The sequence below is a fragment of the Blennius ocellaris genome, assembly GCF_963422515.1.
Source record: "Blennius ocellaris genome assembly, chromosome: 5".
Taxonomy (NCBI): domain Eukaryota; kingdom Metazoa; phylum Chordata; class Actinopteri; order Blenniiformes; family Blenniidae; genus Blennius; species Blennius ocellaris.
This window is the reverse complement of record NC_137654.1, coordinates 14,048,266-14,066,374: the sequence shown is the minus strand read 5'-3', so window position 1 is coordinate 14,066,374 and position 18,109 is coordinate 14,048,266. Positions and strand designations below refer to the sequence as shown.

The following is an 18,109-nucleotide window of genomic DNA, read 5'->3' as shown; positions in this document are numbered from 1 at the left end:
AAGGGAGAATCAAAATAATCAAACAAGAGTCACTTTCCCATTTAAATTCCTTGTGTTTATTAAAGTCTTTTGGGGGGGAAAAATAGTCAAGATTCATATTAGAAACATTTACAAGCTGAAAGATACAAAAGTTAAAAGAGTTACATGTTTTCATAGTTACAAAAAGTGAAAAGCACTTTGAGAGAAGAGTCAACCACGCTTCATAGAAGTTAAAAAACAGGCTTTTTTTTTTTTCCTTTTTCCTCTCTACAGCAGCTCCTGACAACGCTGGATCTAAAAAATACCAGACTGGAATGAATTTGGAATCAACTTTGGCTCCGTTTGAGCAAATTTCAGGTTAAACCTTTTTAAAAAAACGGACCTGCTAACCCTGACCTCACTTCACGGAAATATAGTTATAAAGTTAACAGCGGAGGAAGTTATCAATGTAACAAGAAAAAAAAAAAAAGAAGTACCAAATAGAGTCACTTTCATTAATAACATTGTAAACAGGGTAATAAACATGTGGACTTTACAAAATACATCGTCTTTACTTATATACAGGCTCCAGAGTGAGAGGAATGATTGCCTTTGTTGGTCTGGTTCTGCAGGCGGAGGTCCAGCGTGGAAACCGACCAGTCCACTTAAAAACCTCCACTATGGCTTAAAGGACATGGTTTTGTTTTTTTTTTTTAAATCAAAAAGCAGATGTAAGCGGCCGCCTCGTCGCCTGGAATGGATAGGAACCAGCAGCTCGCGGCTGGTTGACACAGATATGAACAAACGTGATGTAAACCTCGAGAACTTTCCTGTACATTAATGATACCAGTGTTTAAGGCACAGTCTGAGCTAAACGTCTCTCCGTTCTTAACTAAAACGCACTCCGGAGAGATTTAATGGACTAACTTGGCTGCACGTGGATTCCTGATCAACTCCGATTGGTCGTCGCAAATCACTTTTCCTCAACTTGGTAAGGTTCAGATCAGGAACAAGCGACCAAGTTACTAGTTTGACGTGAGGGGAAATAACTTAATAAATTATCGGCCTTCAATTTATTCTCTTTAGTTTGAGCTCTACGAGCCTATCTTAACGAGGAGTCCATCAGTCAATCTTATTCAAGCTTTAAACAGCCGACGTCTTTTTTTTGAACAAATCCAACATCGACGGGGTTTAGACGACTGATCTGACGGGAACGGCGGAGTGGCATTTTTTTTTTCGTTGTTGTTGTTGCGAGGCTCAGGACTCCTCGTCCTCCGAGCTGAGGTAGTTCTGCTTCTTCCTCACGTTCCAGTGCAGACACTGGGCCAGGCTCTCGAACCAGTCGTTGACCGGGTCCCGGAAACAGATGGAGGGAACGGGGAAGCAGGAAGTGGTGATGGTAATACTGGAAAGAAAAAGAAAAACAAAAGAGGTGAGGGTTTGGTCTCGGAGCTGTCGACACGAGGTGCGGCTATGAAGCTTCCTGGAGTTGCTCTCTCTCTCTCTCTCTTTTTTTTTTTTTTTCCAGAAGCATTGGAGTGATTATGTTGGGAGGAGTTGCATAAATAGAGGGCTGGATCTCCTGAGGCCTGCAGACCATTAAGCGGCTTGATAAGGTTACGTAACTAAAGCCTCGGAGTGTCGAGGCAGCGGCTGAGGGAGTTAAACTCGTCCTCCGCTCGCCTCGTGCCGTCTTTTATCTCCGTCCGCGGCTCCTTTCACCTGGGAAAGCCTTCGTGTGTATTGGTGCCAGCGGCTCGGTATGTGGACCAACCTGTCTCCGTGGCAGATCTCCTGTCTCTTCCTCCCATCGAACGACACCCAAGCCGTGTTCCGGGCGTCATGGGAAAGCTTGATCTGAGGACAGAAGGCAGTGGTTTTGAGGCAGGAGCCACACTTCCTCTTCCCTCACCAGTAAAGCATGGAACCTGTTCCTCCGTCCACACAAACGCCTCATTGTTCCATTGTTCCAGAGCCGATTCAGATAATGAAGCAACGCTCCCGTCCTTACTAAGAGGCACCAGAACGCTCGTCATCAGTATCATTGCACTTTGATTACCGAATGTCTTTGGGGGCTTTTCCAACCGGAAAGAACCAGGGCCCAGAGTTCGGACCCAGTTCTTTGTCTTTCCAACGACCAAACCGGTTCTTAACGGGGGCTAAACCGGTGCGACGCCGGCTCCACTTCATTGCTGGGCCAGAAATTAATAATAGGAGGGAATGATCGTGGCGTTGCGCTCCGCTCCGAGACGCTCCACTATTCTTTAACCACAGAACTTTATAATGAAGCGATACTTTTGGTTCATCAGCAAGTAAAAACCAAACTACATACCACTTGGATTTTCTTAACCATAAAATGAGCCTTTTAATGGCTTCATGTGAAGGAGAACTTTAATCAGCGTGTGTTTACATAGGTTTCTATTAGAAGCTGTAGAGCTGCGGCTGCCATGTTCTATCATTCTACACCTCCACTCCTCCTGATGCTGAAGCATTGGATTCAGACGCGTCCAGAAATAAAGTGAAAGGAGCAGAAATTCACTATGTAATGCCCAAATGGCCAATCAGTGACGTTGCACGTTTTGGAGTGACGTAACGACGTGGCTCTCGCTTGACTCGCCCTATATGTGCCACAACATTATGACCACCTGACAAAATGCTGACTGTCTGCCACAAAGAGGTGAGTGGTGGTTCTAATCTTATGGTTGGTTGGTGTAATTATAGCATTAAAGATTAATTCCATATCAATGTGTTTTAACCATGTCATTCATTGATTTATTTACTGTGATCCATGTTACGCTGCAAAGCACTTGGGTTAACATTTACTCCCAAAACTGAACAGACACAATAAATAGCTAATAAATTGATAGTATTGCTCTCGCCGTCGCCCCGAGGAGGAAGAAGGAAGGCGAGTGTACCTTGAGCTCCACCCCTGCGGGCACCACGATGGGCCTGAAGGATAGCGAGTGCGGGCAGATGGGGGTGATCATGATGGCCGGCACGTTGGGATGGATCATGGAAGCGCCGGCCGCCACGGCGTACGCAGTGCTGCCCGTAGGAGTGGACACAATCACACCTGGAGAGGAAGAGAGACGCACTTTTATGTCGCTTGATCTCAATCGAGGCCCCGAGAAAACTGTGAGCAGTCGACCCGAGTCAATTTGTGCTTCTTTTTTAAAAATTATTAATTTTGTGAAGTCGCCTCACATAGAAATTAAATCTCTCCCTTTTAAATATTGTAACATTTTAAGATGTTGTATTTCTGAAATGTATGAGAGTGAACCTTTGCATCGTGTTCAGATGTTTTGAGATGGACGTGTGTTTTTACACCGAGTGACTCACTGCGTTTCTCTGTAGTATTTGGAACGATCAGCAGGATATAACAAGTCATTGTGTAGTAAAGTCTGTCCAAAGTCTGCGGGCTGCTTGGACTGGAAGGCTACGAGCCGCCGAGACTAAACATTGTCAGATCCGACTGCCACTCACCGTCGCCCTGCACCGTGGTGATGAGGTGTCCGTCTAGATAGAGGTCCACGTTGGAGATATAGGAGGAGGGTCCTCGGTCCACCACCACCTCGTTCAGGACCTGCCACACACACAGGGAGAAATGTACCAGTGAACTTTCCAATAGATGAGACTGACTTTTTTTTCTGACTAGTTTCTTTCATAAGAGGAAAGAAAGTATTTTCCTGGTGTCACACAGGAGATCAGATTACACCGGTGGATTTGTGCTGCTAAAAACATTTCACGTTAAGCTCAGTTCATTCTTTAATAACAGGCTTGAGGCTTTCAGGAGGCTCGGGCTGAGAGCTGCTGAGTCAGGGTGACAAAACTCCAGCAGGACATCATTATGTGACAATGCTGTAACATGGAATACACTTTCAACTCATTGTGCAATAATGCCGCATTTCGGAATAAAATTCTTGAACTCATTTTCTCAGAAATGTTGCAGTACTTTATAATAACTTGTTATATCTTGCAACAGTTATACAATATGGGTGTTCCACCCTTTCTTCCCCTCAAGAAAATGTAATAATTTGGTGCATTATTTCATACATTTTGCCTTTTATCCATAGACCTGGTTATATTTTCAATAACGGGGAAAAACAAGATTCAGTTGGACTCGTACTACATGTCACTCTTTGCTTTTGCTCATGTCCTGCCAACATAGCAATGGTAGAAAGCAGGGCTCTAAATCAGGTTGAACTTTTCAGATCACCTCCCATTGTGGCCGGTAGATTTTTAAAATGACAGGCCTATGAGTATTTCCAGCAGCCATTTCTTTTTCTTGAAGAAATAAAACCAGATTGTAAATACCACCGAGTGCATTTAATCATTTAGCCTGTTGCCACGTGTAACAACTTATTACAGTGGAGTTGAAACTGTATGACATTATTACATGATGAGGTGCGACACGCCAGGACTGGAAGCTTTCTGGTTGGTTGCGGAGGGCTAACCTGGTACTGCATGGCCTTGCGGCAGCTCTCCACGTCCCCGTTGGTCAGGATGATTCCCTTCTCGTCCACTCGGGCTTTATTCTCCCAGTTCTCCTTCAGCACTCGCACTTTCAAGCGACTCCGCAGCACAATGGCGGCGTTCCCTGCGCACACCGGAAGCGGAGGTTCATACAAACCGCTGCTCTGTCAAGGAGGGCGAAGAGGGTTTGTACGAGCAGAGCAGGGAGTACCTTCAATAATCTGGGTGACCTGAGACTGGTACGTGTCGAACTTGAATGGCGTGAGGAAGCCGAGGGAGCCCAGGTGGAAGGCCATCACCGGAGGAACGCTGTCCTGCAAACAGAGAGAGAGGAAACCGCATTAGAGGAGGAAAGATTTTGACCAACGCAGGTTTTGAAGCTGATTGAATACCTGGAAGAGTGAAGACGCATACAGCAGAGTGCCGTCGCCACCGAGACAGATGATGAAGTCCACCTGGTTAGAGATGTCATCCAGATCTGAAAAACACAAACGAAAACCAAATGGAAAAGTTCCCTTCCATCTATTTATCGACACACACTGATCTATACGTGTCATGTGTCCATACTGGCTGCATTTCTCCCTCTCTACGTTTCTATAACAACACATTTAAATAGATTAACGTCTTAATGTCCATAAAAACATCCCTCGACATCATAGATGAAGAGATTTTTTCTTTTTATTTCATCTGTATATGCACATCTATTGTTTCTATAATGACACACACATACTGTGTATGCCTCGTCTCCATATCATTAGACTGTATGTCTATACAAATGTATTTATGTGCACGTGTTATGAAGCATAAATGCACCTTTTATTTATGTTTATTCTGGTTTTAAGATAATGGGTTATTTTAACTCACGTGACCCTGTCATATAATGGGATCGAGGATTATCACATTGACTCCAAGGTGGAATGGAGTAATGCTGTTTTTTTTATAGTTTGAGTGGATATTAGAGTCCCTAACCTTTTAAACACACTGTTCTTATCTTTGCATTAAGATCGGCCAGGTTTAATACCTTCTCTGAAAGCGCAGAATTTCTTTGAGATGGCTCCGAAGTTTTCGTCTGCTGAAATGGCCGGATCGTCCAGGACTTTCTTCTCCACGTAAACGATCAGGTTCTTCACCTGTCGGTCAGGGAAACAAGCCGAGTGATGAGCTGGACAGCTGAAGGCGAGCAGCAGCTTCCCGCGAACGGACCCGGAGGTCAGAGAGGTTCAGGGGCTCGTACCTCGGTGAGGAAGATGCAGAGCTCTTTGAAAGGCTGCAGCAGGCTGGCATCTCGGATCTTCTTGATGACAAGGACACTTTTCGGTGGTTTGTTCCACGTCAGTCTCTGGCTCGCGGGGTCCTGAATGTGCCTGGACAAACACACAGCCAAAAACAACTTTCACCTTACGAAGGAGAAAACCGGAATCGAGTGTAAATCCTACATGAGCCGAGACCAGTGACTCGCGCACTGAGGAGTCCTTTACGGTCATCATAACCACCGCGACTCAGCCCTTCTCCAATTAGAGCCACCAACTCCACATCCAGCTCTGATGACACACACTCCTGAGTGTGCCGAGTGGAAGGAAGGACGCCCGTTCACAGACGCACGCAAAGAGTTTGTATCGCCATCAGGGTGACACGCAAATTAAATGGAAGCGAAATGGAGCGGACGACCTCGGGTGGCGCAGAGGAGACGTGACGGCGGAACGAGGAGACCAACGGGAAAGTTCACGTCGGCCCAAAACGAGCTGGATCCCAAGAGGTTGGAACACGAGTTCAAGCCGGAACAGCCAACGGGCTCCATTACCAAAGTCTGTCCACCCCACTTAGTTCCAGCTTTCATAAGAAACACATCTGTCACACAATTAGGGAGTCGGTGATGGTGAATTAGGACGACCAGACCAGACCTTATGCAAGAGGAACTTGGGAGGAATTTAATAATACGTTTGAACATACAAGTGAGCACCTGAAAATACTGCCGCTGCGAATTAATGAACTATGAGCCCTTGATGACTCTTTACATTCAGCAGGATACACAATGCTTTTTGAGGAATGCCAAAGCCCAGAGACGGAGGATTCATTCCATCGCTTCACAGGTTAATTAAACTTGGCATTCAAAACCAGCTGAGCAGTCATGTGTCACAACACAATCGATAATGTGTTTTCTACACACAACTACAAAACCCGACCATCAGTCATCTCGGCACATGTACTCTGGTAAACTCCGGATGTACTTGGAAGCATCGTCAAACTGCCTCGGGGCCTCATTGAACTTCATGGCAGTTACAGAGGGAAAATGTGCATTTCAAGCCCGGTTACAATCTGCAGGACGAATCCGTGACACGAACTCAAATCATTGATCATTTTAATTTTTTGCCCGAGGGAAATCTTTCACTCAGGATTTTAGGCCATATGAGGGTTTGGCTCCTACACACATGCACACATACACACACCTGTTCAGTCTCAAGAAATAAAACGAGACTGCAGCTTCATTAGCTTCCTGCTTATTTGTGGAAAAAAACACACCACGACATGATGCAAAACAAACCACCACAGATTGCACACAAAGGACGATGTAGTCTCACCATTAGATACACTTTGTGATCAGCACAACGGCTCCACTGTCAACTTGTTTGACTTGAGGTTTTTTTTTTTTTTTTTAACGGCATATTACTTTGAGGTTTGGGGTGTGTTTGGCTTTAAACATGCTACTTCCTGTACCTTAAATACATACAATACAGAAGGTACAACCTGCAAAATCAGAATTCATGAAGGATTTGATGCATCGGCTCCTTTTAGATTATACAGGTTGATAGAGTGAGGTTGTTGTTCTGCAAGGTGAATTATTCCAAACAGCACACCTGCTTTCCAACACAATCAGTGCAAACAAGGAGTGATGTCATTAGCATTTGAAACGGCCATTCAGCCGCCGTTCAGTTTCTCCACCAGAACGCCTCAAAGCGTCAACGCGTTCCCATTCATCCCAACCCCAAACGCAGCTTTCCGCACAATGTTGCAGCGTTTGACAAACCCAACGCTGCAACCAAGTGATACGACTCAACTCTACAAAACAAAACTAAACTAAACTGGTTCGGCATGGCCATCATCTCACTCCACATTGTTGTCGCTGCTCTGATCACGTGTCTGACAGACATCCAGAATTCCACGCTAACATCTCGCCACCAAAACGTGACTGTGTGTGTCGATACAGAGACAAGAGATGACGGCGGGAAGTCCTCTCACCATTTCCAGACTCGGTTCCCGCCGTGGCTCTCGGGAGCGTCCTGCAACACGCACTGGTTGAACTTCATGGTTGTACACATGTAACGGGAAATGCTGCTTCTGGTCCGACTCAGCTGGAGGAGGGGGCTCTGTCCTGGTGGCCCGCTCCGACACCGTGGCTCATGCTGCCTCCGCTCCACTTCCTCCAATGCTGCAGTTCGCAGCGGACAGAGTCGCCGGCTCTGCGCTCCAGCTGGTAGTCAGCTGCTGGCGGTCTGGGAGGCCGAGCGTGGAGAGGAGAGGAGAGGAGGAGGAGAGCAGGAGAGGCTCTCCATGCGCTGTGGTCGGGGCCCCGGCACCAGCTAACACACACCCCCCCCTGGAGCTGGACTGGCTGTGGCTATATTTGTCCCAGCGAGGACTTACACTAAAGCCTCCCGGCGCACTCTGCTCCGCTGGAGCAAAGCTCTCGCTCATCTTAAAGGTTGTCTTCATCGCAGCTCCCACCCACTCTGCTCCGACACGCCCACTTCAGGGAAGGGATTTCCTTGTTGGACAGGTGTGATTCACCGAGACAAACACCTGCACGGCTGCACCTACACTCTCAAAAACGTCTTGCTTGTCAGGGAGTACAGCAATTAACAAAGTGTTTCTCTCGATGACCCTGAGTTGGGTGTTTTTTCCCCCAATTATTTTTTGAAAATGTCACGAGGGTTATTAATCACGTCGGAGTGTGTTCTGAGAATTCAGCAGGACGACGCTGAATGTCCCCGTGGCTCATGTCAGAAAGCTGGTTGTCCCCCGTTCACCCGAACTGAGCAAACATCGTTGAGAACAAACAAACGCAGCACATGTTTCAAACCGCATCAGTTGTTTTGTACAGCCTCATTCCAAAAACACTTATGTTATAATACTTTGAATACACGCATAATACATACATGTCCCATTAAAAATTAGTTTAGCGAACGTTTTTAAAAACATCCAACTGGCTAAAAGCCGGCCTGGTTTGATCACAAAACAGAGCATATGAGAAAAATCAAATGCGTAAACATATGACTAAAAATTATTTGAACTTTGACAATAGTATTCGTGTGACCAGATCTGTGCAGCTTCAACGAAAACTGATTAAGTTCTGTGTAAAACCAGACACGGTTTTACTCAGATGAGGTTAAAATGTATAATGGCGTCGATCTTCGCGCATCGGCATGTTTAGATTAGACTGGTCACATGACCTCACTGGGATCAGCTGCCCTGTTGTAAAGAGCCAGCTTTGGGTCTTTCATCAAACCTACGTCACCTCAGTCCATAATAGTGTGGAAGATGGAAATCAACCCGACCCACCGCATTCCTCTCAGGTCAAACCCCATGATTAATGTGGGGAAAAACCGGGAGCAAAGTAAACGGTTCAATTACAACGTGGAAACCTTTAACTGCCCAGGACTGTGTCATGTTTCCAATCTCAATTTTAAACTTGTACATTTGAACACCCGTTCAATATTTGTTCCGTTTGAATTTTTTGGTACCTTTCCAATATTTGTGTAGTCAGTTACGAGTGACAGGAAATTGTGCATTTGTTGTAAAAACATTATACAAGCTGTGAGGTTTCTCAATCTGCGACATCACGACAATATCCCTCATGCGGCGACGGTCCTCGCTGCAGACCAACCTGCAGGCCTGCTCTGTTCTTGTCACACAATAGACGTCGACGTCCTCCTTTGTGACCAATTTCATGCAACCTGCCGTCTTCCAAACAACTGCCCGCTGCACTACTGGCTTTCCTCTAAAAGGCGTGTTCAGGGTGGCGGGAACTCAGGTGATGAAAGGTGCAAATTCCTCTACGGGCGAGAAAACAATGCCCGAAAAGAGCCCAAACTACAGAACGTCAGTCGCTCTTTCGTTCAGTATGGCGACCACACCTCCTCGGTGGGACGACTTGTGATCCCCCCCTCTGCAGGCTGAAGCCGTGAGCGCCTCAGCGATCACAGACGGTCAGTGCGACTGAAGTGGGTCCAGCTAAAAGTAGCGGCGTGAACCTTTGTTTGTGACCGATATAACCCGGTTTTACTACTTTTACCCCGTCTAGCGGCTTTGTGGAGGCTAATCCTTCCAACGCTGCGGCCTGAAACAAACAGTGGGGCGGCGGGGTCGGAGGCCTGGGAGATGTGGAGAATCTTTCGATGCGGCAAACTTTTTAATGAAGGATCTGGAAGATAAAGTTCAAACACGGTACAAATACAACCGGACCAAGTCTTTTTTTTTTTTTTTTTTTTTACATCCCTTCAAGGACTGTGACAGAAGCTGTATGTGTAAGAAAGAAATAACAATTCTGTCTTATGAGATGTTGAAAACCGTCATGCTACTTTATTCTTTCTCCACGGCTGAGACCAAACCTTCCCTGATTTAATAGCTTTATCATCTTTTTATTGTCTGAAATCAGACATTAGAAACCACAGAGGCTCACAGAAAGTGATTTAATGAGTTCCAACACTTGGTAGGTAAAGAGTTGATAATTGTAATGCTACTAATTTTCAACAACTATCTTACTTTTACTTGAAAAACTGGGTGGGAAATAAAAAAAAAAAAAAAGTGATCATCACCGGTCAAAGAGTTCAGGTATCTCTCAACAGATGAAATTATCAGAACATATTGACAGAGTCAGATCTGTAGACTTTAAACAAAGAGCAAAACAGCTGAATGAATAAATAAATTAGCAGACGTCTCTCACCGTTCGACACAAAACCAGCTTTTGAGCCACGACTTCTTCCACGTTCTGAACACAACCTCTGATCCAAATAATGATGTAACGGCTCTGAAAACCAGTCAGAAATGACAATGTAAAAAAAAATGTAATCTCTGGACAAACCAGTTTTGCCTAATTCACTTTAAAGCCTTCAAAAATAAAGAAAGTCAAAGTATTTGCTTCAAAAAGCAATGACTCTGCAGTTCTGGTGATGGAAAAGCTGAGTAGTAGAAAGATTGAGAAACAAGGAAATCAGTAGACGTGCATGGTATCTGTCCAATAACAGTATTATTGTGTCCAAAAAGAAAAAGAAAAAAGGAACCGTTAATGGAAGTAACTCATCATCCTCCTGTGATTTTGAATCCAGAAATCTTGTAAATATAATGACCTGACCTGTCAAACAAGATTATTCACAGCTGACACTGAAAACCTCTTCAGGTCTTTTTTATTTCTTTAATTTTAACTAATTAATCAATGGTGGCCCACTTCTATTTTTCCGGCACGTTCAATCTCACAGGTGTATCTGACAGATGTGGGAGGAAAGCGGCAGATGCGGCGGTGAGACGAGTGAGCGAGTCCAGACACATTTTCATTAATGGCGCGGAGCTTCTGGCAGGTGCATAATCAACACTCTGTGCGTGTCATTAAGAGAATGAGCGCTTGTTTGGGACAGAGACCGGCTCCCCGACGCCAAATCAAAAGCAGAACGCTAAAGTTACATAATCACAGCACCAAGATTGTTAAAAGAAACAAGTTGTAGACTGACTCAACAGGTTGTCATCATGTTGACATAAGTTCAGAGGACATAAATCAGCAGCATTCTTTTTCATCGAGTTGAGAAAACAAACTTATGTCGTCTTACACTTGAAATTTGAATCAGACATTTAAAGATTGAAAAGTGTTCAATGTGGACAACTTCAGGATATATACGATTTTAATTTGGGCCCAAAAAACTGGATTCATCCCTTTTCTGGTATATGGGCCCTAAAAATACAGTAAATGTGATTGACACCTCTTTATTAGTTATCCAAGCACATTTCTTGGGCTGATAATTGAGTCGCAATTCAATTCTTAATAACAGGAAGTTCATTGATCATTTTAATAACGCAGTTAAAAATCTGGCTATTTTCATAAGAGAACTCAGTTTCCAACCTCTTCTACTACATGTTTGACACATTATCTCCTGAAACTCCAACGGTGTCACATGTATTGGGTTTAACCCGATTCCCCCCTGTAGAATGAAGTAATGATTCTCTTGGCTCTTTTTTTTTTTACACTCATCCGAGTATTTCTGTCCAATAAAGCGACAGCAATTTCCTCATTCTGATCTCGTTTTAATGATCAACTCCCATTTCCTTCAACAGGCTGATGTGGCGATCCTTTGTGTGCACTGTGAAGTTGTTTTTTTTTTTTTTTTTGCCAAGCAAAGTCAAGCAGTTTTTATTACCATTGAGGACTTTCCACATACATCCAGACTAAACTCTTGTTTTAGGTCAGTTCGGAGGACAAAAATTATTTCCATTTGATAAATGCCACAATAATGAGGAAGAGAATCTTTCATTACTTTCTTTGAACTCAAAAGTTTTACACAAAGATAAACAAGGCTTTAAACAATGTGGGAAAGCCCAGACGATGATGCCATGGCGTTGGAAGCTTCTGATAGATGAACCTACCATCTGAGTTAATTGGAGACGCACCTGGGGACGTATTCTAAGGCCACACCTCAAACACACTGCTTCCTTGTTTGACATCACGGGATTTCTTTTGAATCTTTAGTTGATTCAAAAGAAATCAACTAAGATATCAGGAGGAGAATCGCGGAGCTGAACAAATCTGGTTTATCCGACAAAACAATTTCCTGATGGTTGAAGGTCCAACATTTGTCTGTTCAAACAATTATAGGAAGAGGAAAGAGGAAAAGAGGAAAGCCTGAAAACACCCTCCCAACTGTGAAAGCATGGGGGTGGCAGCATCATGTTGTGTGGGGCTGCTTTGCTGCAGGAGGAACTGGTGCACTTCATGAAATGGAGGGCGTCGTGGGGAAAGAACATTATGTGGAAATACTGGAGCAACACCTCAAGGCATCATCCAGGAAGTTAAAGTTTGAATCTTCCAAACGGAGGAGGAGCCTCAGCGCCGCGCCGAAACACACAAAACGTGGCTCGAGGACAACAGAGTCAATGTTTTGGATCGGACATCACAAAGCCCCGGTAAACCAGTTGTCACAACTACAGTAAACTGCTGTGGAAGGACACACTAAACGTTGGACCAAGTCCTGTGGTTGAAAAAGCAAAGCTACCAAATACTAATGAAAGTATGTAAAGGTTTGACTTCATTATTGTGGCATTTAGCAAATAGAAATACTCCATGGATTCCTCACGGACCTAAAACGGGAGACGTTTCGTCTGATTTAACTTCACCCCTTGCAATGAGGGGCTCGTTATTGGGCTTTTTCCACAACCTTGGTGATGACATCATCATTAGCTTCAGGGAGAGAGCTAAAACATGCTGGACAGCGGCCCCCGTGGACCGGAGTTGGAGACCCTTCCAATCATATACATATATTCATCTGTGTGTCCGTTGCCAAGATTACATCAAAACTACTGCACAGATCGTGTCGAAATTTTCCCCACCGATAGATGTAGCCTTTGGTGGACGTCAGACATTTATGATTGCTCTGGTTACAACTAGATTTGCTTGTTGCATTAAAAAAAAAAAAAAATACATGGGAATTAGCCATTATTGACAATTCTGTTCAAACTTGACCGGCCGATTCTTTACTCTAAACTTTAATGTTTTACTCCATTACAATAGTTTGAGTATTCCTATATACCTTTGAGATGCCTACATGATTTTAATTTACTGTCATACACTCATTATCTTCTGTCCTTTAATATTTGAGTCAAAACTGTTTTTCTCCTCACCAGGTGGACGTAAAACAACTGAAAGAAACGATTGAGAATAACATTTTTAAATGGTTTTTTTTTTAAGCTGTATTTTATCCATATAATTGCCACCAAATGCATCACATCTGTGTTTTTCCTCCTCTCGTGCAGGTCTCAACATTTTCCTGTTCTCACAAACGTTCCTCAGAGCGACGTGGTGCACGGCGACGGCACGCTGCCCATTGCTCAGACTTGTACACTCAATGACAACAAAAACACTTTTTCTTTCTTTTTTTAAACGATTTTGTTTCAAAAGATCAGAGACTTGGACACCTGAGGTGTCACTGTAATTCCTTTTGTAGACAAAGTTACTGATCCGGTCGTCATAATGCAGATTAAAGATGAGCTATTTAAACATTTGTACGTTGAGTCATGACTGCACCAAAAACAGGCACAAACCATCCTTAACATTGGGTGAAAAAAGAAAAAGGTTTGTGTTCTACTTACATGACTGCGTGTGGATTCCGGAGCATGCATGCCTTTGGGCCGAATGTGGTCACAGGACTCGGCCCGTGAAGCGACTGAGTCCTCCTGGAAGAGACGAGCATTGAGATTAAAAACTCGAGAGAAAACTCAAACCTCACTTCTTGTTTCAGTATGATGAGGACTCTGGACTGAAGAACACACTGGAGCATGACTTCCCAGAGTTACACAACACACCGTAATGATTTTTCCCACTTTCATTTCCCTATTTAAGGAATGAAAAAGAGACAAATGAAAGGTGTTGAAGTTTGAGCTGGAAGATTTCCCACTTTTTGACTCCCCACCAGCTGATGCTCCATCACTCCGCGCGCTGTGGTTTGTTTCTGTCGTCATGCGGCCGTGATTAGTCACCGGTCTGCCGAAAGCAGGGAGCGGCGAGCTGCTGGAGGACGACGGGGAATTCCCCCCCCCCGTCCATCTTTCCATCTCCATGTCACCGAGATTTAATTTGAGGTGGTCGTCAGAGTTGAGAAGCTGGAATTCCCAGTCTGAGCTCCTGGTGTGTTCTACCCACCTTGGAGCTCTGCACCGTTTTTATATCACTTAGAACATTTGATCTTGATTTCAATGACTGACACGCCATTCTTATGGATGAAACAGAGTCAAATGTTTTTGGTCATACTCTGACATGGAGCGCAGCAACAGCTTTCCTGAAGAACGTCCGTCTAAATTCCCAGTGAACTGGAACACTACAACTAGATTTTCAACCAATATGGAGGACTCGTACATGCCTTAAAAGATAATAAGTACTATTCTGATTAACTTGTAGTTTCAATTTAAATTTAAGGCACAGAAAATTTGTGGAAATGCTGGAAACATGGACTCAGAACCCCAAATCACCACCAGGCACATTATTTTTTAATCACGGTTTCCTTCCCTTCAATGTGTCTCTTACTGCTTTACTTAAACTGACCAGCAATACAAGCTGTGCAATGTCAATACTGTACACATCTGAGCTTTTTAGATATTTTTTTAAAATCTTAGTATATTCTATTAATAATCAATTTTATGCATTTGTTTTAGCTACATTTAACCAATGAACCATGTTTCATTGTCAGGCATGATTTAAATGACAAAAGGAGCCTCAGTCTTATCCTGTGTGGTAACATGTTGATAACATTCTAAAAAGCTGAATCCTGCTTGTTTTGGAATTTCTCACCAGTGAATAAGGACTGTGAAAGCCGCTTTAAGGTTGTTTAATGCTCAACAAAAGCAGAAGAAGGCGACGACGAGAGGGAAACTCCGACAATGCGACACATGAGAGATGGTGAAAGGAGCAATTTCATGACTTCCATTGAGAAAGAACACAAAAAAATTTTTATTTCATCATTTCAAAGAAACTTGAGAGGAGAGGATTTTGAACTTTGTGAGTAACTAGTCATTTGGAGTGTATATTTTACATATATTTATATTTTACACCTGTACTGGAGTGGGATCATTCAAGTTTGATTTTCTTTGCAGCCTTCTAACTAAATACTTTCAGTTCAGGGAATCCCACAGCCATCCGACTCCTCGCCTCTTTTCAAATAAATGCCTCTAAAATGAGAAGTGTTGTGGTCACGTTCATGCGTGGGAGAGGGTTTCAACATTTTGGACTGATGCACTCTTTGCACCGACTTCTCTTTACAACATGGGTCGTGTGAAACAAACGTGCGTTTTCAGTTTCTATTGTGTACCCAAACATTTCACAAACACTTGATGTGGCGCAACGCGGATCATCGCGCGGAGCTGCCGGGAAGAAGCAGCTGCTGCGCCGCATCGCCTTCCAGCAGCCGACAACAGCGTCTCCCTGCTGGAGCGTTCACTGAAAATGAACAGGGCCGCGTTTGCGTCACCTCTCGGGTTGTTTACCGAAACGTCTGCAGAGTGAAAAGTCCTCAGATGAGTGGGAATAAAACATCATTTAATCTTTATGTTTGATGAAAGAGTATTTTGTATAAAGGTCATGGGGCTGATAAAAACAGGGTGTTGACCAATGCAGGCAGCCGTCGTTGAAAAACAAACAGCTGCCTCTGTCTAATTCTGATTACTGTGTTCCTAAATATTCGATAGTTTGTGGAGGATCCTCATCATTTTGATGCGACTCGTTGCAGAAAGTGCCAAAAGAACCCAAGATGTATTGTGTGTTTTCTTTGTTTTGCACTAAAATCCCATCTTGACACAAATAGCAATAGTTTTAACGAAAAGAAAAATCACAAGGATTTAAAACAATCGCACGAGTTTACAAATATTGGAGCTTCACTGAATTTGCATCAATCCACCAAAATAAAAGATGATGCTTCTCAAGAGGGACAGATACGTGTTACTATTTCATGCTCCAGTCAGACGCTGCCTTCATGTGCAGTCTGGGGAAGAGTGAAAACTATTTGGAAACAATGGAAAGTTTTAATACCGCCACAGTTTATTCCATATATTTAAATTGATTCCACCCACACCGTCACCCCGTGACCCTTTGTTTTATTATTCAATAATTTAACTTGCGTGACAAAATTTTAAAAAACAAACCAAAAAAAAACCCTAATATCTCAACATATAAGAATTCCTTTTTTAATGCTTGAAGCTTCCAAGTTGAAACATTATCAGCACAAATCAACCTTTTATCAACATATTTCTGAGGTGGAAGAATCACAACTCTTTGTGTGAACTTTGGCTCCAAACATCAGATGACCCCCCCGACCCCCCCCCCACCCCCCACACACACACGTACTTGTACTCCCAGGAGCTGGTGGCCGCGGACGTGCTCAGGCTGCGGGTCTTCCTGTTGCGCCGGGCCAGGCCGTGGCCGTGGCCGGAGACCTCCCCACCACCATCGCAGGTGGAGCAGCAGTACTGGGCGGCCTCCAGCCGCACCTCCTGTCCACCGTCCATCTCAGACAGCTGGGCTGTGAGCAAACTGGCCTGGGGAGAAAAAAAAAAGAAAAGAAATCAATCATTCATGAGGACACAGAGTCACTTGCATGCAAGGCTGATAATCATTAGACAACTAGCAGAGATCTTATGTAGCTGGGAGACAAATCTCAATAAAACTGCAATTTAAACAACTGAGGAAGGCTGATCATAAAGTTCTCAGTTCAAACAGTCCACTCCTCAGTGGTCTCTGTGCCTGCAAGTTATACACTTTCAGAGATTAACTCGGTTTTTTTGCTTTTTTTTTACGGAATCAGAAAACCACAAGTAGTTATTGAATCACAGTTGGACCGTCATGACCACCTGGAGTAGAGGACACATGGAAAATGTTTTATTTTTAAATGCAGGTGCTTTTGGTTAGATCTGCACCCACGTAACCACTGGGAAGGTGATCTCTACATGGGACTGGAACAAAAAGCCTGGCCAGAATGTTTACACGCTTAAAATATGAGTTGACTATTACTGCATATGTGGCTTAATGGGTAGAATAGTGTGAGAAATAAGCCAGCGTTTAATCAAAATATCACGGATGCTAAAGCTTTCCACTATATGCCACCCCAAACATCAACTTATGTAAACAACACATATACAATTCAGCCTCCAGGTATTGACAAACAACTTGAGCAGCCAATCTATTAAGCTATCTTACAGTAGAAGAAAGTGAATATTCATTTCAACTGAAGCGACTCCCCTTAAAGCGGAAAAAATTGAAAGGAACGCGTTAAAAATAGTGCTTGGATAAGAGTTAAATAATCAATATTGGCTGAAGTTAATCGGATGAACGGTGACTGCTCCAGATGGCCCCTCGACTCGGCGAGTTAGCACGCTAGGCTAACACTTAGTCGCGTTCAGCACAGAACAACAATATAACGGCCTCTCACGCTACCTTTTCGCCGCGGTGCAACGGGACGACGACAGGGACTCGTCGTGCAGTAGACTGCCGGAGGATCAGAGCCGTGACATCATTTATATAGAGGAAAACCTTTCACCATCTCCCTCCACCACCGCGACGCTGTCAACACTGTCACCACTTCCGCATTGCACCCGGCCAATCACAGGCCGGCTCGGCGGTGACGTCATGTAGGACCAGGAGGCGGGTTATTTGACGATGTCGCGGCTTCAGACGCGTTCGACTTCAAATGAGACATCAGATTGTTGTTTTTACTCGATCTTCTTTTGTTTTCCAGCTCATTAACACTTTTGTCAAACTTTTCTAGTGTATTTATGTTTTTTAAAAAAACAAAACAACCTTCACACGTCATTTTAGAGTTTTGAATAAATGTGGGTCGTGAATGAAAGTGCCAACTGGAACTTATACGGACGTGAAATATAACTATCATAATTCAATAAGTTACCTGACGCTCTAGATCAATATTCTTAATAGGCT

General features: G+C 43.9%; 1 protein-coding gene across 2 annotated transcripts; it reads right to left on the bottom strand.

Moving 5' to 3' along the window:
* Positions 1 to 47: 47 nt before the first annotated feature.
* Positions 48 to 17,735, bottom strand: nadka (NAD kinase a). 2 transcript variants are annotated; one of them, XM_080496325.1, is made up of 12 exons: positions 17,609 to 17,735; positions 16,523 to 16,713; positions 13,780 to 13,863; positions 5,666 to 5,795; positions 5,453 to 5,561; positions 4,824 to 4,909; positions 4,643 to 4,745; positions 4,413 to 4,555; positions 3,442 to 3,541; positions 2,874 to 3,031; positions 1,733 to 1,815; positions 48 to 1,363 (listed from the first exon to the last, which is right to left on the bottom strand). In XM_080496325.1, exons 2-12 carry the CDS (start codon positions 16,681 to 16,683, stop codon positions 1,216 to 1,218), a joined length of 1,305 nt encoding a protein of 434 aa, XP_080352451.1. In that variant the 5' UTR covers positions 16,684 to 16,713; positions 17,609 to 17,735; the 3' UTR covers positions 48 to 1,215. The 2 variants fall into 2 exon arrangements, with proteins under 2 accessions (XP_080352451.1, XP_080352452.1); XM_080496326.1 differs by lacking the exons at positions 13,780 to 13,863; positions 16,523 to 16,713; positions 17,609 to 17,735 and adding an exon at positions 7,669 to 8,086.
* Positions 17,736 to 18,109: the final 374 nt, after the last annotated feature.

Bases quoted from the DNA above. Each gene is read 5' to 3' on its own strand.
- nadka (XM_080496325.1), bottom strand. From the start codon at position 16,683: ATGGACGGTGGACAGGAGGTGCGGCTGGAGGCCGCCCAGTACTGCTGC. The intron at 4,910-5,452 runs GTATTAAACCTG...TGTGTTTTTCAG, and splicing joins ATTCTGCGCTTTCAGAGAAG to ATCTGGATGACATCTCTAAC. The intron at 4,746-4,823 runs GTATTCAATCAG...CTCTGTTTGCAG, and splicing joins ATGCGTCTTCACTCTTCCAG to GACAGCGTTCCTCCGGTGAT.